General features: G+C 39.3%; 1 protein-coding gene across 3 annotated transcripts in view; it reads right to left on the bottom strand.

Moving 5' to 3' along the window:
* Positions 1-19,802, bottom strand: part of KIF1B (kinesin family member 1B) — an 86,288-nt gene that overhangs the window by 34,783 nt on the left and 31,703 nt on the right. For 2 of the 3 annotated variants that reach the window (XM_009889558.1, XM_009889557.1), the window contains exons 12-19: positions 19,130-19,263; positions 17,954-18,033; positions 16,485-16,560; positions 13,273-13,352; positions 11,744-11,850; positions 11,181-11,264; positions 9,366-9,546; positions 8,884-8,956 (exon numbers count right to left, since the gene is read on the bottom strand). In XM_009889558.1, coding sequence (XP_009887860.1) covers positions 8,884-8,956; positions 9,366-9,546; positions 11,181-11,264; positions 11,744-11,850; positions 13,273-13,352; positions 16,485-16,560; positions 17,954-18,033; positions 19,130-19,263 — 815 coding nt within the window. Of the gene's footprint in view, positions 1-3,210; positions 4,720-8,883; positions 8,957-9,365; positions 9,547-11,180; positions 11,265-11,743; positions 11,851-13,272; positions 13,353-16,484; positions 16,561-17,953; positions 18,034-19,129; positions 19,264-19,802 lie in introns of those variants that run through there. The other variant, XM_009889559.1, reaches the window with a different exon arrangement.

Consider the following 19,802-nt stretch of genomic DNA (forward strand, 5'->3'; position numbering starts at 1 on the left):
TTTTGCGCCACACCCCCCCCCCCCCCCCCCCAAATCCACGTGTCCCTAGTGAGTCCCAAAGAATATTTAAGAAACTTCACTGAGGCACAGGTGGACAGAGCCAGCTGTCAAAGCACACAGCACATCAGCACTTCGCAATGGCAATTAAGCTGACTAAAACAGCCCTCCATCATGGATGCCACATTCCTATTAACCTGAAAGCCTTTTCACACAGTGTTCTACGGAAGCAGCTGTATTACTGTTCATTCGCTCTATTAATACAGAATTTGGAGTGAGAGGTGGGCCTATTCCTTAATAATGCAAGGAGATCCACAAGTTCTCACGTTGCTTCCCTCATCAGATAAGGCACTACACTGTAATTAATATTCAGTTCTTAAAGTGGGCAATTATTTTTATAGGACTTTCTTCCAAGTTTCATTTCAATAATATCCTCCTCAAAGCCAGGAAAAAAAGCTGCTTCCTCTGAGAGACAACTCCATTTTGGCATTGACTATCCTTTTTCTTTTTTTGTCAAATCACACAACAACAGAGTAAGTGTTCTTCTAGTGCCGCACTACAACAGTGGGGTAAGACAGACTGATGGCAACCTAATGTTCATCGTCATCACCACCACCCAGGCATTTACCGGTATTTCTTCTCAGATTTTTAAGCTGAAATAAGTTGGCAAAAAACTTTTAGTGTCTAGCGTTAAAATATCAAGTAGCGGGAGGTTTTAACCTCATGTCAGTACATGTAGTTGCATGGACTTCAAAGTTACTCCGTGTTCAATCACGTGGTGATTTCACACAGGCAGCCACAATCCTCCACAAAACTGGGACACAAGATCATATTGGTTTGGTCTTCTCTCATGACCTATCCCGTGCAGACTCACTCTGTTTGGCTCACATATTCCTACAGAATTGAGAGGATTTTCCCAAGGATGCATTTTTAAGAGTCCAAGCCTTTTTGAGGATATGAAGGAACTCACTGCTCTTGACATGCACAAAACCAAAGTGCAATGCACTACGAAAACAGGATTCTAAAATAAAGGCAACAGCAAAATATTATTTGCAGCCCACAACTCATTTTGCAGCTGACTCAAGCTCAAAGAAAGTACTGCTCATCTACAAGGCTTTTCTTTAAGAATCAAGACATTTTTGGACATGATGCTTTATTTCCTTCGTTCAAGTAGGCCAAAGCACGAGACAAGTGCAAGTTACAAAGCCGTATTTGGACAGAGAATTAAACCTGCCATTAAAAAAAAAATAAAAATGTCCCAAGTGATGGGACCAGCTCATTCTTTTAGGACAGTTAAAGGACTGACTTTGTAGCTCCTACATCAGAAGGGCAGTATCCCATCAGTGACACGTGTGCAGAGACTGAAGAGTTGACACTCGATTAACGGATAGATACACGGTGCGGGACTGCCACTTAATACGTGTTGCAACCAGCACCGACGGCTTGCACAGCCAGGGGCTGGGGGGAGCAGCACAGGAAACAAAACCAAGATGGAAAGTAAGCTTGAGGCACTTCCTACTCATCTACAACTACGCTGAAACATGCAGAAGTAACAATTACCAGTAGGGCCTATATTTTATCAAAAAATAACCAACCTCAAGTAAATTAATGAAATTTGTGCAAAACAGCACAAATCATTTAACTGTACAGATACACTGCAAAGTGGACTTATCTTACCAAACGTGGTATAGTAGCCAATCTTGGTTTTAAATTTGTATTCAAGTTGAATTCAAGTTAAAAGCAAAATAATCCTCAAAGCTTTAGATTGGCTTATACTTAAGTCCACAGATTTTTCAGAAATACGCACAATTTTGGCTCGCACTTTAAGAAACTCAGAAAGAAGAAGGTGTATCGTTAAAATTGGGACTCCCCAACTGAGATAAAACCCCGAACTCATAAAGCCTATTCCTTAATCAATAGTTTGTCTGTAATTTGTTTGAAACAATCTGAAGTAGGGATTGCAAGCATTTGTTTTACGGCAAATCACCTGCAAGTATAGACCTCTTCAGGTCAAAATAGACACCGAAAATTTTAACCTGCATTTGGAGTGTGGGGAGAAGGAAAACAAATCCTATTTTCTCCTCAAAGTGACCTTCTCCTTTATTAAAAAAAATCTTGAAACAGGGGTTTAACCCAAGACCAGAGGCACTAACATGAGGTATCACATTCAGATGAAACAGTTCAACTCTCCTATCTTTGAGGAGAATTCAGCCCATTCAAAGTAGTGATCTATAAATCTTCATAAGAATAACTATTTCAAGAACATCTCCCAGACTCATGCCCGAGAAAGCTGAAAACATAAAACAAAAAGAATTAGCTTTTTGAGGCTTCTTCCTGCACCAGTGTCAAAAAATCCTAGTTCCTTTCCACAATCTCTGGGTAATCATTAAAAACTGTTCTACTTAGAGATACAATGGGAATTAGAAAAAGCGTATTTCCAAAGTGTTGCTTCAGCAAAATATATATATTTCTGACATAAAATTCCATTCAGGCAGGTTTAACTGTCACAGCAATTTCATACCAATAATTACGAACTTAGGCAGAAAGAGAAAAGATATCTATCTCCTACTCGGGGAGCAGGACTGTTGTGACCCAACAGCTCTTCTTAATTTCTCTATAAAAAACCCACAAATCTTGTCAGCCAACAACTTTTGGTTTACAGATTATTATTACTATTAATAATTTCAGTTAAGAGTGGAAAATACTGTTCTGAAGAGCCAGATCACTTTAAAAACAGACGGTCAGTTTTCTTATTGCTAAGAAAAAGGTCACAAGAAACATTCAATGCTATAAACTAAATTCCTCTTTTGATTGTCTACATAAAACACAGGAGGAAGGTAGCACTTTGTAAGTTCCAGACATTATTTTCAGCATTAGAAAATTACTCCAAGACACACAAAAACACCTGGTAAATGAGCTAGCAGGGAAGTTCTCCTCTCCACATCCCTCCCTCCAAGTCTTCTAGTCTATGAAAAAAGTTCTTACAATTTTTCAGGAAGTTCTTCCAATCAATGTCGTTAAAACTGCAACTAAAGTCACATGCAAACTGAACGGGCTGAAGGGCCAGTACCTTGTGTTTGTGTGCCGGATTACTCAAGTTCTACCTGGCCAAACAAAACCCAAGACAAGCAAAGCCAATTCTGGCTGTTTCTCAAGGAGAAGCCAGAATTGCCCCTGCTTCCCTCCTCCCCCAGACTACCCTCGGCCAACTAATCATACTGTAGTTTCTCTGCCCGCTTTGAGGTTAGGTGCTGAGAATTGGCGCCTCATCCGTGGGGGCGTCACAAACTGGTTATAGTGGTTAAGCCGGTCAGTCTGTTTGGGGTGGGAGTTAGCTGTATTGCCTTCTGCACTGCCTCCATTGTTGTGATTGCAGTAAGGCTGTCGGTGCTGGTGGATGTGGCGTTTTTGCTGGAAAGTCTGCAGGTCCGGATTCTGCTGCCCGCTGTACGAGTGCAACGATTCAGATGAGCCCGATGTCTGACGCCGCAGGCTTTTTTGAGAGCCATTATTGAGAGAATTGCTTCTCCAGCGCAACTGAGGCGATGGCTGCTGCTGACTGCTAGGCTGTGGCTGTGTGTTTAACTGCTGCCTGTTAATTTGGATATTATCTTGATTCCTCTGGGGGCCATAAAGATTCCACAGCTGCTGAGGGTCTTTCGAAGCAGCTTTACTTTCTTTTTCTTTGTTTTCATCTTTGTTCTTGTCATCTTCTTTTGGAATTCTAACCTCAATAACTTCATCCTCTGTGATAATGATATGGGTGCCTGGACTCCATGAGTTCCTGTGTTTGGGATTGCTTTTGAAAGGAAACCGGGGTTTGCGGTTTTCAGGCGGAATAAATCGGTGAGGCATATTTTGCCGACGAAGCTGTTTTGCTATTTCCTGCTGCTGCAGATTTTTAAATCGAATCTGTTCTTGCCTCATCCAACGTAATCGCCCACGTCTGAAAGCCGGATCACCTGCCATTAACTGAGAAACACGCTCCTCTTTAGCAAGATCATCGTTCTCGCTTCTTTTTAAGTCATCCGTGGGCTTCTTATCCACATCCACCACGCTGGCAGAGTTTGGAGACGTAGCATTAGCTACGGTTGACTGAGCTTTCTCTGGAGAACCTATGAGAGGTAAAACCTTCTCCATTTTTAGCATCTTGTTTCTAAGAACTTTTATCTCTTCGTCCTTCATGTTGTTCTGCTTCTTCACTTCTTGTAAAATATCTTCCAATTTGTCTATATGCACCTTAAGGTCATCCACATCAGTTACTCCTTTACCATTGGCCATAAGATCTTCAATTTTCTCATCTCCAACTCCTACTGTATCCCAGACATCACGAGCAACAGCTCGCCATGATTCACGCTCATTTGGGTCTTTTTTCCCATACATGGCACAAAGCTCTTTCATTTTAACAATGGCCAGAGCCTCAATCTCCTGCCTAGTGTGCCTGAAGTCATTGAGCGCTACCTCATAGCATATCTCTTTCACGGCCTGAATCTTTAAGTCTGAGATGGTAACCCATTTGGAGTCTTTGCTAAGGCGTCGACGTTGGGGTATCTGGTACATTTTAATAGGCTCTCGTTTCTTCCCACTGCTGGGGAGGCCACACTTTTTTACAATGGTTTGGAGCTTGCTGGGGGGCAGCTTCTCTCTCAGGGAAGTGATCAGTCTCCAACTCTCCTCACACGATCTCTTGTCCGAATCATCCCCACTATCAGAGTCTGCATCCTTTGGAAAAACAAAAATCAAGAAGTGGCCCCAAAATAACCAAAATTAAAATTGTAAGAAAATGGAAAAGCTAAACAAGAAGTAGCAGGCAAAGAAAACTAAACCAAAAATCAAAATAGAACAAGTGATAAGGAAGTCCCTGAAGACTGAGCGTTAGGACATTAAATTGTATCTTCAAGAGTCATGGACTGTCAAACTTGGACCTCTTCACTAAATTAAGATTAACATTATATTTAAAAGTCTTGTCATCTCAAAACCAGCAGATAATCTAAACTCTTCCCTCCCAACTCCTTCCAAAAATCTTTAAATAGATCAAGTAAAACCAAGCTCCTGCTCAAATAAATTAAAAACCAAGTGTAAACTGCACTTCACACATGCTACAAAGACATGCAAATCCCCGCCACACACATTTGCCTTGGTGACTGCTGTTGCTTCTTTCAGCAAATCCTCCCCAGGTAGGTGAACACAACAGCCGTCAGAGAAGATGTCATGAGCAGCCAGAGTAAGTTGGGTTAACACTGGTTAGTAACGTTGCACGTGGTTGCAGGGATGCTCAAGTTTAGAATCCACTTCACTACAACAGCAGCCAGAGAAGTGTTAGACGATAAGAAAAAATGAAACAGAAGCAGCTGAAAGGTTCAATGTTAAAAGGACTGTAAGTGCCACTATGACAGGTGAAGACAGTGGTTCATACTCCAAGACTTGCTACAAGCTAAAAGATATCCAGAATCAAAGTTTCAGAGGTGGGTTGTGGTTTGTTTTGGTTTTTTGTTTGGTTTTTTTTTTCCCCCCATTTGTCACCTTGTTCACAGAGTTAAAGAAAAAAACACATTAACAGGCTTGTCTGTCCGAAGAATGAGTTTCAGAAGAATGTAGCAGTAATGACTGTTTTGGTTTTTTTAAATTGATTTAATACGAATTCTCTATTTGATATCCTTGATTTATCCTCTTCTCAAACCCTAGAGCCTGGAGCTTCCACACACTTGCTAAGAATTATGCGTGTTTTGCTTCTTCATTACAAGTTTTCCACCTTTTGCTACGTGATTTTTAATAAGCAGGGCTTCAGGTTTCCATATGCTAGGAATGTTTGTTCAGGTGTACTGCCACCAGAAGTTAAGGACATCCAGTATTGCTTACTGCAACCAGGAATTAAAGTTTTCTTTAAAGCATTATTAAGTTAAGACATCTCTTTAACAAACAAAAGAGTCCTATGTATTATTGTGATGTGATCCAAACATCTTCCATAAAACACAGCAGTTGGTCTCTAATGAACCTCTATCTGACATCCTTATTTTTCACGTAGAGAATTACAATACATGAGAAATCAGGAACAATAACAGCCAAAGGAAACCCAGGTCACTGACTCAGAACCATAGGTTCCCACATTTATGACTTCGGGTAGAAGACCACGAAGAATACAATATGGGGAATACAATAATTTCTTTCGGGAATGATGAAAGGGAGTAAAAGAAATACAGTTCTGCCCTACGGTCAACAAGCTCCGCAGCCTAAGATTCACATTATTTGAGCTTCTTGTGACCTTATGTATTTTTATTATTTAAGGATAGCACTAGCGAATCAACTTCTCCGAGTTTAGGTCAAAATATAAGCAAAACACTGGTTTAGAAACAAAACATAAACTCATTGTGAATTTACAGCCGACAAAATTTGAGGCCTAAGGAAACAGCATCTAACAAACTGCATATTGCAGCGGAAACAAAAGATGCCCTGGAGGAAGACACTGTACAATCTACACATTCAAGGTTACGTCCAGAAAGGCAAAACATGAACTACTCAAACATTAAGTCACAAGTTCCACAGGATTATTCTTATAGGTTACAAAATCACCATGTTACTACTTATGGGTGAAGCATGTCTTGCGTATAAAAAGCTGATTAAGAGACACCATGCGGTCATTGCCCTGTGTGCACTCAGACTTTAACCAGACCAATTAATACAGGTATAGACCCACATTCCAGTATCAAGTGGTCACTGCAAAGGCATTATGACCAAGAAAACCAGGAAGATAATTTTAGCTCTATTAAACACATTTTCACATTGAATTTATAAAATGGAGAACGATTATTTCTCTTCCCTAGTAATACTAGCAAGGCAAATATATATTAGTTGTGAATTTGGGAGGGGACAAGAGCTATTATTTATCTTTTCTGTATAACACATCTAACAAAAACACCCGAATTGGTTGGAATCTCAGCACAAACCCAAAACAATCTGGCAAACAGGATTAGCCAGCTTCTTATATCCAAGATTATAGTCCAATTTAGAACAAGAATATTTGTGTTTCAGTATCAGTCTTACATAGCAGTAAGTTAGAGAACCTGCTATTGCAGCTGGATATTGCAGCAATGTAAATACTTTAAAGGTACACAAGCTGAAATGCACTCCCAGATTTCCCGATCATTATTCAACTACTGTTGTATGAATGCATTAATCCTGTCCATTCCAGACTCTGCATACAGCGACACAGAAATGACAAGATGTGTCAACAAGTTTTACTGTCATCTGAAATATTCTTATTAAGCACTGCGATAAGCCGGATGGATGCTGCTGAACAGACCAATGATCTGATTTGATATGATCCCTTACAACTAGGAAAGGTGTCCTTCAGGAATTACATTGGTAATGCCTGCAGGATAGTCTTCCAGCTTGTCCACTAACTGAAATCAGCAAAAACAAAACAAGCTTGAAGAAATTAGCAACTTGATTACAGCATTAAACAACCCACTACCTAAAGAACCTTCCCTTAACCTTCAGTATACAGGAAAACAAATTCCCTTCACGACACTTTTATAAGTGCAGCCTTATTCGAAGCAGCTCCCCAGACAGCCAATTCTCACTTCTTTAATTGATACAATAGCTTAGCTTATGCCTGTCAGCTAAAATTTAAGGGAGGGAATTCCACTCCTTTGACACGTAGCCAAACTTACTCGATACTCAAAACTATTTTTAGTTTCATATTGAACTGTTTTTTTGCCGTACTACTTTCAGCTACAAGAATTTTAACTATAAAAATGCAGAGATGAAACATTACATTAATCACATTTAACTTCCTTTCTGAACTAAGTGTTGCTTTGTTCAAAGTCTGCAGCCACTCCTCTCCATCCAAGAAATTAGTCCCTTGTGATGAAGTAATTAGAGATCCACAAGTCTTTACTATGCACAGAACTTCACTTCATTCTGGTTTTGGGAGAAGGGGAGGAGCTTTACAGTTTAAAATCCAGCATGCATTTAACCCACAGTTTTCAGTGGTCTCAAACTAATACTACACATAAATGAATCATGATTTTGAAACTTTTATTAGAATTCAGGCGCAACTACATTTGCGTTTTGCCTAAAGGACAACCCAGCGTAACTAAAGCAGAATCAGGAGACTCAGGTTTCTTAAGGAAATCTAGATTTCGTTCCTGGGATTGGTCTTGTTTTTAAAACTCACTGCATGCATTTCTGTTGGTAATGCACTTCAGAAGATATTTGTTGTGAGAAGATCGAAGTCTTCCTGTATCAGACTCAATTTATCAGACTTCCTATTTAAGAATTAGGTGGAATGGTGGAATTCCCATTGTTCGGAATGAATTAACATTTCCTTTGCACACTGCTCCCTAGTCATAACCCCACCGTTGGCATGTGTACCATTAAGACCCTTACAAGGAACTCCATGCAGGGGGAGGGAGAAGGGTTAAAACATGCACAATGCAGCAACATTTTCAGACATCATTCAAAGAAATAAACCTAGCATATCAATGTTCTAGGAATCTCTTTGGCAGCACAAAATTAGAATGTTCTGGTGATCCAAGACAAAAATAAAGGCAAACATCCCAAGAAGGAGCTGTTTAGACTACTGAAAAGAACTTTAAAAAACACAGAGCATAGAAATGCCCTTCTTTCGGGTTAAGTTGCAAGAAATCCAACCTGTCCCAACAAGAACTGATTAAAGCCTCTTCATTGTCAATTACAATCTCTGAATTAACATGAAGGAGCTCATTCACACTGATAATAGTTCACTGTAGACACAAATTATTTGAAAGCAAAGGGAGAACTGCATTGTGCAGACAACCCAAGCAGGTTTTCTAAACTTTCAGATAAGCAAGGACAGGAATTACTGTTTGCCAAAAGGTATAGTTAATCTGAAGTAAGGACACATACCAGCCTTTGCTGCTCCAACAAGAGATCGGCTTCTTCCTTCTCTTTCTTATACAAAATCTCCATTTCTTGTAATCTGAAGATGAACAAAAGAGAAGTAGTTGAAGAGGTCATTATTTTCATGGTGGTGTTACTCTACGTGCAGAGCCCACTGAATTACAGTTACAAGAGTAAGGGTCATTTCTCTTAAAAGGAACTGTTATTTGTCTATTATAGTACTATATAAGTGAAACTTCCCATGGGTTGCAGTTCAGTCCTGCACCAAAAGGTCTATAGGGTTAGTGGCAGGTGCTCACCTGTGATTTTTAAAGGAGCTAGAGCACTGAAACACTGATGTAAAATAACGAGGAAGCTTTCTGAACTTTCACAATAGGTAGCAGAGATGCTATGTGGCAGAACCTAGGTTTAGGTTTTGCATGGACACCACCCAGATGACCTACGGCTGACTCCTCGTTTCAGGCAGAAAATCTGAGTTATTTTGTTACCTTTTCTCCATCTCCTGCTTCATGTCAATGCCCTGCTTCTCCAGAAGCTCCCTCTGAGCAAATGTCCAGTCGACTGGCTCAGAGGGAGTCTCAGCTGATGGTGTTTTCTCTCTTTCTGCTCGTGCTTGCTCTGGATGGTTGAATCTGAAGACATGATTTTTACCCATGATGATACGGTTTCCTAAAAATAGGAAACAGAAGTTAACTCTTGCAGGTAAGGATGCCAAAGTCATTGAAAAACATCACTGAACAATTCATCCCATTTATCCTGTTGGGTGACAGCAAGAAAAGATGGTGCTATAAGCATTTCTGTACATATTCAAGTTAACTAGGTGACAAGCGGGGAAAAAAAAAAAAAAAGAATGCCTGGTTTGTACAGAACAAGGCACCGCTGATAAGAAGTGGTGCTCAAACATCATCACTGTCAGGGGTCCAATCTAATATTCCCATGGAGTTTATCAAAAATTAAAGGACAAACTTGAAGACTGACCAAGAGTTGCTGTAAAGAAAACACATCACTAAATCCCATTCTTCTACCCTGTGACAGTGCCAAAAAAGGGGCAAAAGACAATTCAGCCGGATTTTCAATCAGCTTGGGAAAGCCTAACTCCAAACAGCTGACTGCATGGTGCTGATTTTTCTTTAAAATGCTGTTTACATGTCTTGATTTTATTGGAGTCCTAATCAGTGGGATTTATGGAAGGATTTTACCGCTTTTTTTACACTAACGTCAAAAGAGCTGAAGAAATCTAATATTAAGTCTTTCAGCTAAATCCTAGATATCAGAGGTCCACAATGCCCGACACATATGTGTGATGGAAAACAGCAAAATGCCTCTGCTCTTCCAGAGAACACATTAATGTAGTTAAAACTTTAAAAAGGCATTCTAGTAAATAGACCTGCAAAGTAACCAAAATTGTCCTTATAAATGTATTAGTAAAATACAGGCTCTTAAAGATGTTAGAGACCATGTCTATAGTCTTCTAGTAACTTCATTATCTAGATGCAGAAGGAAAAAAACCTACTTTTTATAAAAGAAAGCAATTACTAAATTATAAAATCATGGTATTCAATACGAGCCATATGCAGGTGCAGAACAGCAAAAATTGTTCTGCCTTCATTGTCCAGACTTGTGCTGAAGTCAGTACACTTGGTTCCATGAAAATAGGCTCTTAGAACTTGATGCAAGTAATTTAGAGTGGGGGAGTATCTCCGTTCATGTGGTTTTTGTTTGTTTTGGTTTTCACCAGTAGAAAAATGGGGGAAGGACACAGAAAGCATCACAGCTTCAAAGAGGTACATTAAACCCCATAATTTAGGGAAATCACTCCCTCCTAATTCTTCCCCCACACGCCTTTCTAAAGGAATGCAAGGGACTGAGCGGGAAATCTAATGAGAGCAAAGAGAAGCTCTTGTACTCCTGCAGAGGGTCATATCTTAGCTTTGCCAGGAAACTGGGAATTTTCCATCAGCAACTGGCAGTCTGTCTGCTCTGTCTCACTGAGACTGCCAAGGGCAATAGGCTTGGGCAAGAATGTATTTGAATAATATCAGGGTAAGCAAAAGGACAAGCCACCGCGTGGCAGTGAATATTTAAGTGCACTTACAGCTAGTGCAGCAAGGAACGAAAGAAAATGAACTGCTGCCAAGAGAAGAATGGTACCAACTTCTGTTTAAAAACGACACTCCAAGAAGGTAACAATGCTGTCCTTTAACAGCACCCAGCATTCTCTACACATGATGCAAATGTCACATATGGAGAATTCTTAGATGGAGAGTCTATAAAAAAAAAATATCTGTCCTAACATTTCTTACCTGAGCGCAACTGCACAGGATGCACAACCCTCTTGCCATTAACATAGGTTTCTGATCGTTCACAAGGCTCCAAGGTAACAATAACTATGAAGAAAACAACATTGAACAAGACTTTAGAGAGCACTGTATAGAAATATAAGTATGCAAACCCTAGAGGCCTTTCATTTTCTGCCTATCTTCCTCCTAACACCAAAACAAGGTACAGTAAGTCACTCCTTGATGCCATGCTAGTTAAAAAAGAAGTAAAGCCTCATGAGAAAAGTCAGTATTACTGACATCTCCACACTTTGCAATATTGGTATTTATTATTATTATTTCTGTTTGAATTTTCATGTTTATAGTTAACCAAGATCAGAACTTAACTCTTATACTGACTGCAGCCTACAATTTGAAGCTATTATCACTTAAATTTTATTTTCTTTCTTTAAGAATGAAGAAAATACCTGAAGAAAACCATCAGCTTTGCCTTGCTAAGAGAAACTTTCCAATACCAGTATTCCCTGGACAACTATCAAGTGAGGAGTGATTCAGCAATGCTTTGCTAGAAGAAGTAGGTTTTTTACCTTCACCATTGTTGTTCCTCTCGCTTCGAAAGATACAGTGTTCTTCTTTGATATGAGCCCCACTCAATACAATGTCTTGCCTTCGCTCAGCATCAGCTTGGCCAACCCTGGGTCCAAAAGAAGATACTTCAAGACCAAATCAGACACTTTCTACAACTCTGTGTAGGACAATACAGCCCAGAAATATCCAGGAGGAAAGTCTGAACTAGTAAGACTATCCTTCAAGTTTAAAGGATGAACTAGCACTTAACTCCACGCTGCGGAGAATTTACCAGATTTACCATGAATTGGACAATAACTGCTTGACAAAAGAAAAAGAGACGTTTTCTCTCTCTTAAAACATGCAATTTAAAGAGAGAATTGAAACGTTAAACACCTCTGTGTTAAAAAATTAATGTGTTTCCTTCCCTGTTGTGTATCCCCTTCTCCCTCTAGCAAAGGGAAAACCAAAAAGTGACAGGAACTTCTAGCGGTGCACTTCAGCTGGCATACAGCGATCACCCCTTCCAACAACCACCATCTGCACTTTAACAATGGAGCAAAAATGTGTCAGGAGACTCTTGCTGAATAATCTGATGCCACAAGCAGTTTCATCCAGCTTCCAGACAGCGAGAGGTTGGCTGTATCCCTGGAGCATGAAGATTTATGTCCATTCCAAACTCAAATATTTGAGCAATTCTAGATATGGACAACTTAATTTTCAATCCTAATGTTTATGAACTTCTTGCTTTAGTTATTACTCTACGCATTTCTGATGTCAGCTAGCTAGGTTCAAAACTTATAATGATTTCTTAAGCCTAAAGCTATCCTATTCATCATTCTGTGCAGAATTCTCTACCAAGTTGGATATTCTTTTCAGTAGAACCAATGCCTATTAGAGTAGTACCACCCAACAGCACCTGTTTGTGTACTCTTCTCCATTTGTTCCCCAGGAATACACAAACTAAGCAACAAAACACAGCTCAGTGCTCCAAAGAGAACAAAAATTACCTCTCTTCTTTCAGATGTCTTGATACATTTTGAAATAAAATCTGTTTTAAATTCCAAATCTGGCAATTAAATTTCATCTCATATATGTAAATGCAGAATACATTAATTGTGCAGAGGCACAGATAACATTTTATTTAAATAATGAAGTGAACACTCAGCCATATTCCAGTTGCTTTTATAAAGTACTATGGTTTTCAATCCTCCACCCATCAAAATCTCCAAGACATTTTCAGTAAGTTTTATTACTTTTGTTTTCCTATATCTTAGAAGGGATATCGTGCTTTCTTTTAATGCCCAGGTGTAGTAACGAACGTCTTATAAAGCTGAGTGACTGCATGTTAGTTTTAAAGCACAAAATCAGCTTAAAAGAAAATGCATTTCTGTACTTTTTTCCCACCTACAGCAATCTCATACTTCATTTGTACCTGCAAGTTGAATAGCTCAAGGCACAATTATTATTTAAACTCACGGTGTCTCCAGCATGGGGATTTAAGCAAGCAAAGCAGCAGACTTCAGAGCATATTAACACCAATCCTCACCTAGTAATACCATCTTTGATGTAGTAAAGCAGACATTCAGACATAAGTGGATCTTCATTAAGGTTTACAAGATGAGGAGTCTGAAAGAACAAAAAGAAAAGTTAATCAAGAACTGAGGAATTACTTCCAGGCTTCTTCCCACAGTTGTGGAGGATGTATATTAATCCAGCAGTTTTGCTATGTATATTGAGGTTATTCCATAATGCATTTTTTCCAAACATAACTTCTTGCAGTACTGAAGAGCTTCCCAAAGTAACAGCAAAAATACACCTCAGATTGCTTAGTTATCTGAAATATCAATCAATAGAGGGAATAAAGGCTTCAGCTGGGAAAAAAAGAAAAAGATTCCCTGTAAAGTCTCTGTAAACTTTGATAAGGGAAGTCCAATAGCAGAAAAGGTTCCTTCAGTAAAATTTTGAAACTGTTGCAGAATCAACTTTTCCTTTTCTTGAGCAATAGAGGTGCTCATTTGGCACAGTCTGTTAACATCAAAAGAAAATCTAGAACTACCAACATTCTCTGATACTAACAGCGAAAAAGCTCTTCATCTAAAGCTCTTCTAAATTTAAATCCACTACGGTTACTAAACCAACCTTCTTTGGTGAAAAAACCCCATTGGAATCAGCAAACAAGTCACAAGGCCTTGGTGTGAAAATCTAGCCAGTGTGATAGCAGTAAGCATAAGCACAAAAGAAAAGGCAAAAATGGTTAAACAGAATTAAAGAGGAAAGATGATAAAAGAGAAATAAAACTGTTAATAAGCCACTTGTCCCTTTGTTACTCTCAAACAGCATAAATTTAGCAAAAGGAAATAAATTTAGCTAAGATTCCTTGGGAACATTGCTTCCATCAACTTAGTCTAGCTGCAAAAAAGTTTACTCAGGAGAGATGTTCACAGCACTCAGTTTACAGAAGCTCTAAAATTACTGGACGTTCACAATGATATTTGTCTTTGAATGGAGAAGTCTGATTCTCAATTGCCCAATCGAAAACAACTATGAAGACAGCAAGGGGGGAAAAAGATTACGTATTTTTCACCCCTAAAAATATAGGGGCCACCTAAAATAGCAACTGAAGGTGTCCCATGCCATCATTGCTTTTCACTGCATTGAAATCAACGTTTGGAGCTATATGAAGCTCTTAAATCAAGAGAAAACTGGAGAGAAATCAAATCCCAGACATAGTCAACTGCTGTAACACCACTATGACTTGTACCATCTGAACATTTTGAAAGTAACTCTGTACGCTATACATACATGTTTTAGCATCTGAGTTCATTTACTACACTAAATCAAAGTCTGAATGGGTCTTTCACAGGCAACGGAGAGCTTTGTAAGAAATAAAGCTCCACAACTTGAAAGATGATGCTAGCAAAACCAACTGTTCACTCATTCTGAGATTTATTATTCATCCACAGACAGTTATGTCTTCAGCTTTCTCCTGTAGAGCGTTCCTCAAGCACAAACTGAAGGATTTTCCGTGCTCCCATCTTTGATGACAGCATGAGCAATTACATTTCCACAATCCATTTCAAGAAGTTTCCTGCCATCAAAGGCAAAACTGGTAGAAACAGCAATGATTGCACAATGTGATACCTTTTAATTTGTGAAGTGGGTAAAATTCATCTTACAGAGTTCACTTTACAGCTCAGCTGGTAAAAACACAGTGCTGTCCTAGTAGCACACGATTAGACATATACTGGTACCTCAGAGGTGTAAAGTCTTTATTAAAAAAAAAAACAACACTTTAAATTTACTATCTACATCTCCTAAATTTTCACAACAGCAACCACAGTTACGAGAAGAACTAATGAAACTGAAGTGCAAGGATAGCAAGGAACAGAGGCAGACAGGACTAGGTCAGGAGTTTTACTTCTCCTAATAAATCCTATATGGGTAAAAATAAATACTATCTATTACCAAAGCAACTACTTAATCCAGATGGCATTTATACACAAACCTGATCAGCTGAAAATGCACCAAAAGAGTCATCAAAAAGAGCTGAGGGCCGCTGAGGGAAAATCTAAAAGATGAGGATCCATAACACAAGAGAAACGTAAAGAACACTCAACGAATTAGCGTCTTTACAAGCCTTAGGCACTTCTGGAGTAGACACCAAAAGACACCAGAGTTCTACCTACTCACAGCGCTCTAACATTACTTTAAGCGAAGGATTAAACATTTTAACCAGTTCTGCTGTCCTATATTTCTGTACAATGCCTGTAGGTAGGCTCCTATTTAACCTTAGATCAACTTTGTTACACACTTGGACATGCAAAGTTTCATTCTAAAATATTACCCTGTGCTCTTTGTTCAAAGATTACGGAGATACAAGAAAGTACAGTCTTTGCCTTGTACTTCTTCAATAATTCTGCTTTAACTGCATAGATAGCTTCTTTACTAACTTGATCATTTTGTATTTGTAGCACTGACTTCCGCCCTTTTCCTGCACGGTTCTGCTTCTTTCAAACTTCAGAAAATAGAACTACTCATATGTACTGAAAGAAACATTCCCCTGCCTTCCCTACGTTCAGTGGCTCATTAGATTACAATCCCTTTTTCCAAGGGGAAAGGATTAACAAACAAATTCAAGGAAGAGCACCTAAACAAGACTTCAAACTTTTCTGGGTATCGCAAAGAAGAACAGGGAGAGTACACGAAGGTCACACACAGCTACTGCAGAAAACGGCAACAACAACCTAAGAGGCGGCACTTCTGAGTTGCTACCAAATCAACAGATATGCAAGGAGCTGCAAACACTTTCACTTGCAGCACAAATTTTTCTAAAGGAAGGTACAAAAAAGTTCAACTATTTTTTGATAGCAGAAGTCTCCCTGTAAACTTTTCACGCTGCTCCTATTTCATCATTGTATTAGGCTACCAACCATGGAAGCTACCACAGGCAAGCCTTTCCACAGCTGCCTAAAAGCATTAAGTATTATGTTGCATCACTTGCATGAGGAACTGTGTCCAACTTCATTATTAGGGGCAAAATAATCCTTAGATGAACAGTGTTTGAAAGATTCTAACACTAAAGCTATTTTCAAAAAGGTATTGTAAAAGGAACTCACTAAGGGTCCAAACTTCATTTGTGGTGTTCTGCACCTTACAGGAATACAAGCCCTGGCGTGAATGGCAGCTCCCTCATCACCTTCTCCTCCCAGGCTGATCAGCCTTTTGGAGGTATAATGCAATAGTTATCAGTTACTCTACCTTTTTAGGCGAGAAGACTCCCAGTGTTCCCCCATCTTCCCGAATGGCAACTCCCATTTCTGCCAACAATGCCTCCCTGAGAGAGAAACATAAGACGTTTACCATATTTTAGGCAGCTTAGATAAAATAAAGTCAAATGAAAGCCATGCAAGGAAATACATTAGACTTTCAACCAGCCTATCTATCCACTGACCATACAGTCAGGACTGTCACCGCCTCATAACACAATAGGGCAAGTTTCTAAACTTTAGTCCTGCAGTTTATAGGCCTGCAGAAAGACAACAGCAAAAAATTTACAGAGATTTAAGAGCATTTAGTGCAATAACGTATCACAAGATAAGCACATTTTAGGATATAACATTCATTACTTCTTTAAGGAAGGTTAAAGTCTGTTCTAAATTTAAATATTTCATTTAGGTAAAAGGAGCTCCTGTTATTCATTAATTTACAAAGACTTAACTGGCTCTTCCTGATCTAATATAGAAAGTACTCTCCTCTTCTTAAAGATGTAGAAGAGATTGTATTGGGTCAAACTGTTCATGTAACACAGTATTCTTGGCTTTGACAAAGCATAACAGTGACGTCAACACACAAGAGTAAGAACACGGCAAACACTGTGATACTTCACCCAAAGTACTCTTACAGTCTCACAGTTTCTTCCTAAGGAATGTCCAGAATTAACAGTGACATTTCTTTTAAACAGCTATCCAAAATTTTTCATTGATGTTGTTTTTTGAACTTTTGCCATCTTTTTTTTAATTCAGCATCATCAACATCATGCAATAAAGACTTCCAGAGCTTACCTATGTATTGTGAGAACTTCCTATTTGTCTCAAATCACCCGTTAGCCTTAAGAGTCCCATACCACTGTCAGTGAGTAATCGACCTTTATCCCCTTTCTTCATATATATCTCATGATTTTATGGACTGCTCAGTCACACTGGTTCCAGGCAAAGATGTTCCCCTTACATATTTTACAAGCTATTAATATTTTAATAAGCAATGTGCTGTTTGGTTGCACCCAAGTTTCTCACAATTATTAAGCATCTGTCTTTTGGCTCTAAGACACAATTCAAACCAAAGCTGTTTCATAATTTTAGATACTCCAGTACTAAAACCTTAATCTTTTCTGCTTAACTTTAGGGCAACAATTTTTGGAATGTAAGTGAATGGTGGAAGGGGGAAGAAAGACATCAGTGCTCCACACTGCTTCACAGCAGAAACCAATGTAGCAGCTTAGGATGTTACCTGAATTACAAGGGTAATCACTTTAACTGTAGGAAACAGGAAAGCGTATGGCTTTCTCTCAGCATTGCCCCTACTATTATATATAACACGAAGGTCAGCGGAGTTATCACTAAGCACTATTCTGCTGTTCCATTGCTTTTGAACAGAGCAACATTCTCTATTTTCCACACTTCACCATTTTCTAGATACCATTCACATCTACAGCACTTCCAACTCCTGACCTTTCCATCCTAATGGCCTCGGTTTTCCGCAGCTTCTCTTCCCACGTTTCATTCAGCTCTGCAATGATCTTCTCAGATTCCTGTGTGAAAATCCCAGAAGCTGTTTTACAATCCTTTTCAAAGTTCTTTACATAATACAAAAAGTAATTAAAGTTTGTGCTCAGTTCTAGACCTCAAATTGATTTTGGATATAAAGAGTACTCTCAGCACTTCAAAACTCTAAGTTGACTTCCTTAATTTTTAAAAGGGTAAATAGCCCTGAAGGCAAAGTGGGGAGAAAAGACGACTTCATATCTAACCACAGTCAGACTTTAATTTGAACCACCTAATTTTTGTTGGTTTTTAAATCTGATTTACAGACATCATTCAGTAACTGGATGCCAAGGAACTGCAGAGACCACACTGCTATTTCCATGGCAACAGCAGGTTTCCAATAGGAAAGGGATATGCAGTGTGTGTTCCAGCCCATTCCAATCCCTGTGGCAGTGTCTCATGGACAAGACATGAGAATGAAGGACGGATTCAACGCAGCCAGCTCTCCCCACTCATCCACCCATGGAGATTGGGGGGGGCCTTTCATAAAAATTAAGAAATACTTCACTGTAATGCACTTTTGATGCGGTTCAATTCTATGCAGAATTGGGACAAGGCCGCTATTGTCTGGATAAAGCATGCTATTCTGTGTGCTTCACATTTTAATCTGTGGGGGCTGGGTGAATACAACAGTGGCAGGATTATTCTTCCTCCTTTTTTCAACTTTGGGGTAATTTAGTTTTCTGAAAGCTGAGCGCATTTGCTACTCAGACTTTTTCCACACTAGTGCTGACCAGGCCTCCTGAAATCCATACTTATGGTCAAATTTTCCACGATTACCACTGCACCAGAGGACCTGTAAACAAGAACTGAGATTTTCATTTATAATTTAGTTGTAGCTCCAGACTACAATTAAATCTAAATAATCCTAACAGGAAGGGCTGTGCACGAATCCAGTTTCTAGCCCACCGCAGTTAAGTGCCCTTTATAAGGTACAAGTGGGTTTCAGACAACTTCCTACAGAAGCAGTAGCACACTGCATATATTTATGAAGGAACATTCTCCCTGGTTGTCCTGATTCTCCCCTATTTAGCCTTGGGAAAGAGCAAAATAATAGCCTCCTCGATCTACAGAGAAACGTACCTTCAAACGTTCAATCGCTTCTTCTCCTCCAGGTGTTGACATGATTCTTTCCTGTATACTGGACACAGATGTTAAGCCCACCTGACTACTGAGAGAGCAGGAGGATGGAGAAGCAGTGAGGGACCCCATGGAGGCTGTGGAAAAATTGCCAGGACGTTGATTCTCGGAGGCTAGCAAGTATCTATGTTTATTGTTCTGAAAATCTTTCAAATCTGGGAGAGAGACACACAGACAGAGGGAAGGCAGAAAGGCGGGAAAAAGGAAAACAGGAAGAGGGAAGGAAGAGGAAAAAAGGAAAGGAAGGAAATACCAGTGTAAGAGGAAAGCATTTAAGCAGCAACAAGACAAGTTTTGTAATTTTTAGATGGTAGTTCTGAAACAAATCTTTTAATATTAGTATCCATAACATAACAGTAACTCAGTTCAGACCCTGAGGATTATTAGTAAGGACTGCATCATAAACCATTTTGATCAAAAAAGCTTGAAAAAAATAAGTTAAACACTTGCCAAAAACCAAACCATCCTATTCCTAACTGAACACTAAGCTGAACACCATGGAGCTCAGACCCGGAGCAGACTGAGTTCCTCATGAAAGTGGTGACATTTTGGGCTGAAGTCTGAATAGACACCAACCGCTTAAACTCAGCACAACATTCTCTTCCAGACTCCTTTA

Source organism: Charadrius vociferus, unplaced genomic scaffold (assembly GCF_000708025.1).
Source record: "Charadrius vociferus isolate BGI_N301 unplaced genomic scaffold, ASM70802v2 scaffold477, whole genome shotgun sequence".
Classification (NCBI taxonomy): domain Eukaryota; kingdom Metazoa; phylum Chordata; class Aves; order Charadriiformes; family Charadriidae; genus Charadrius; species Charadrius vociferus.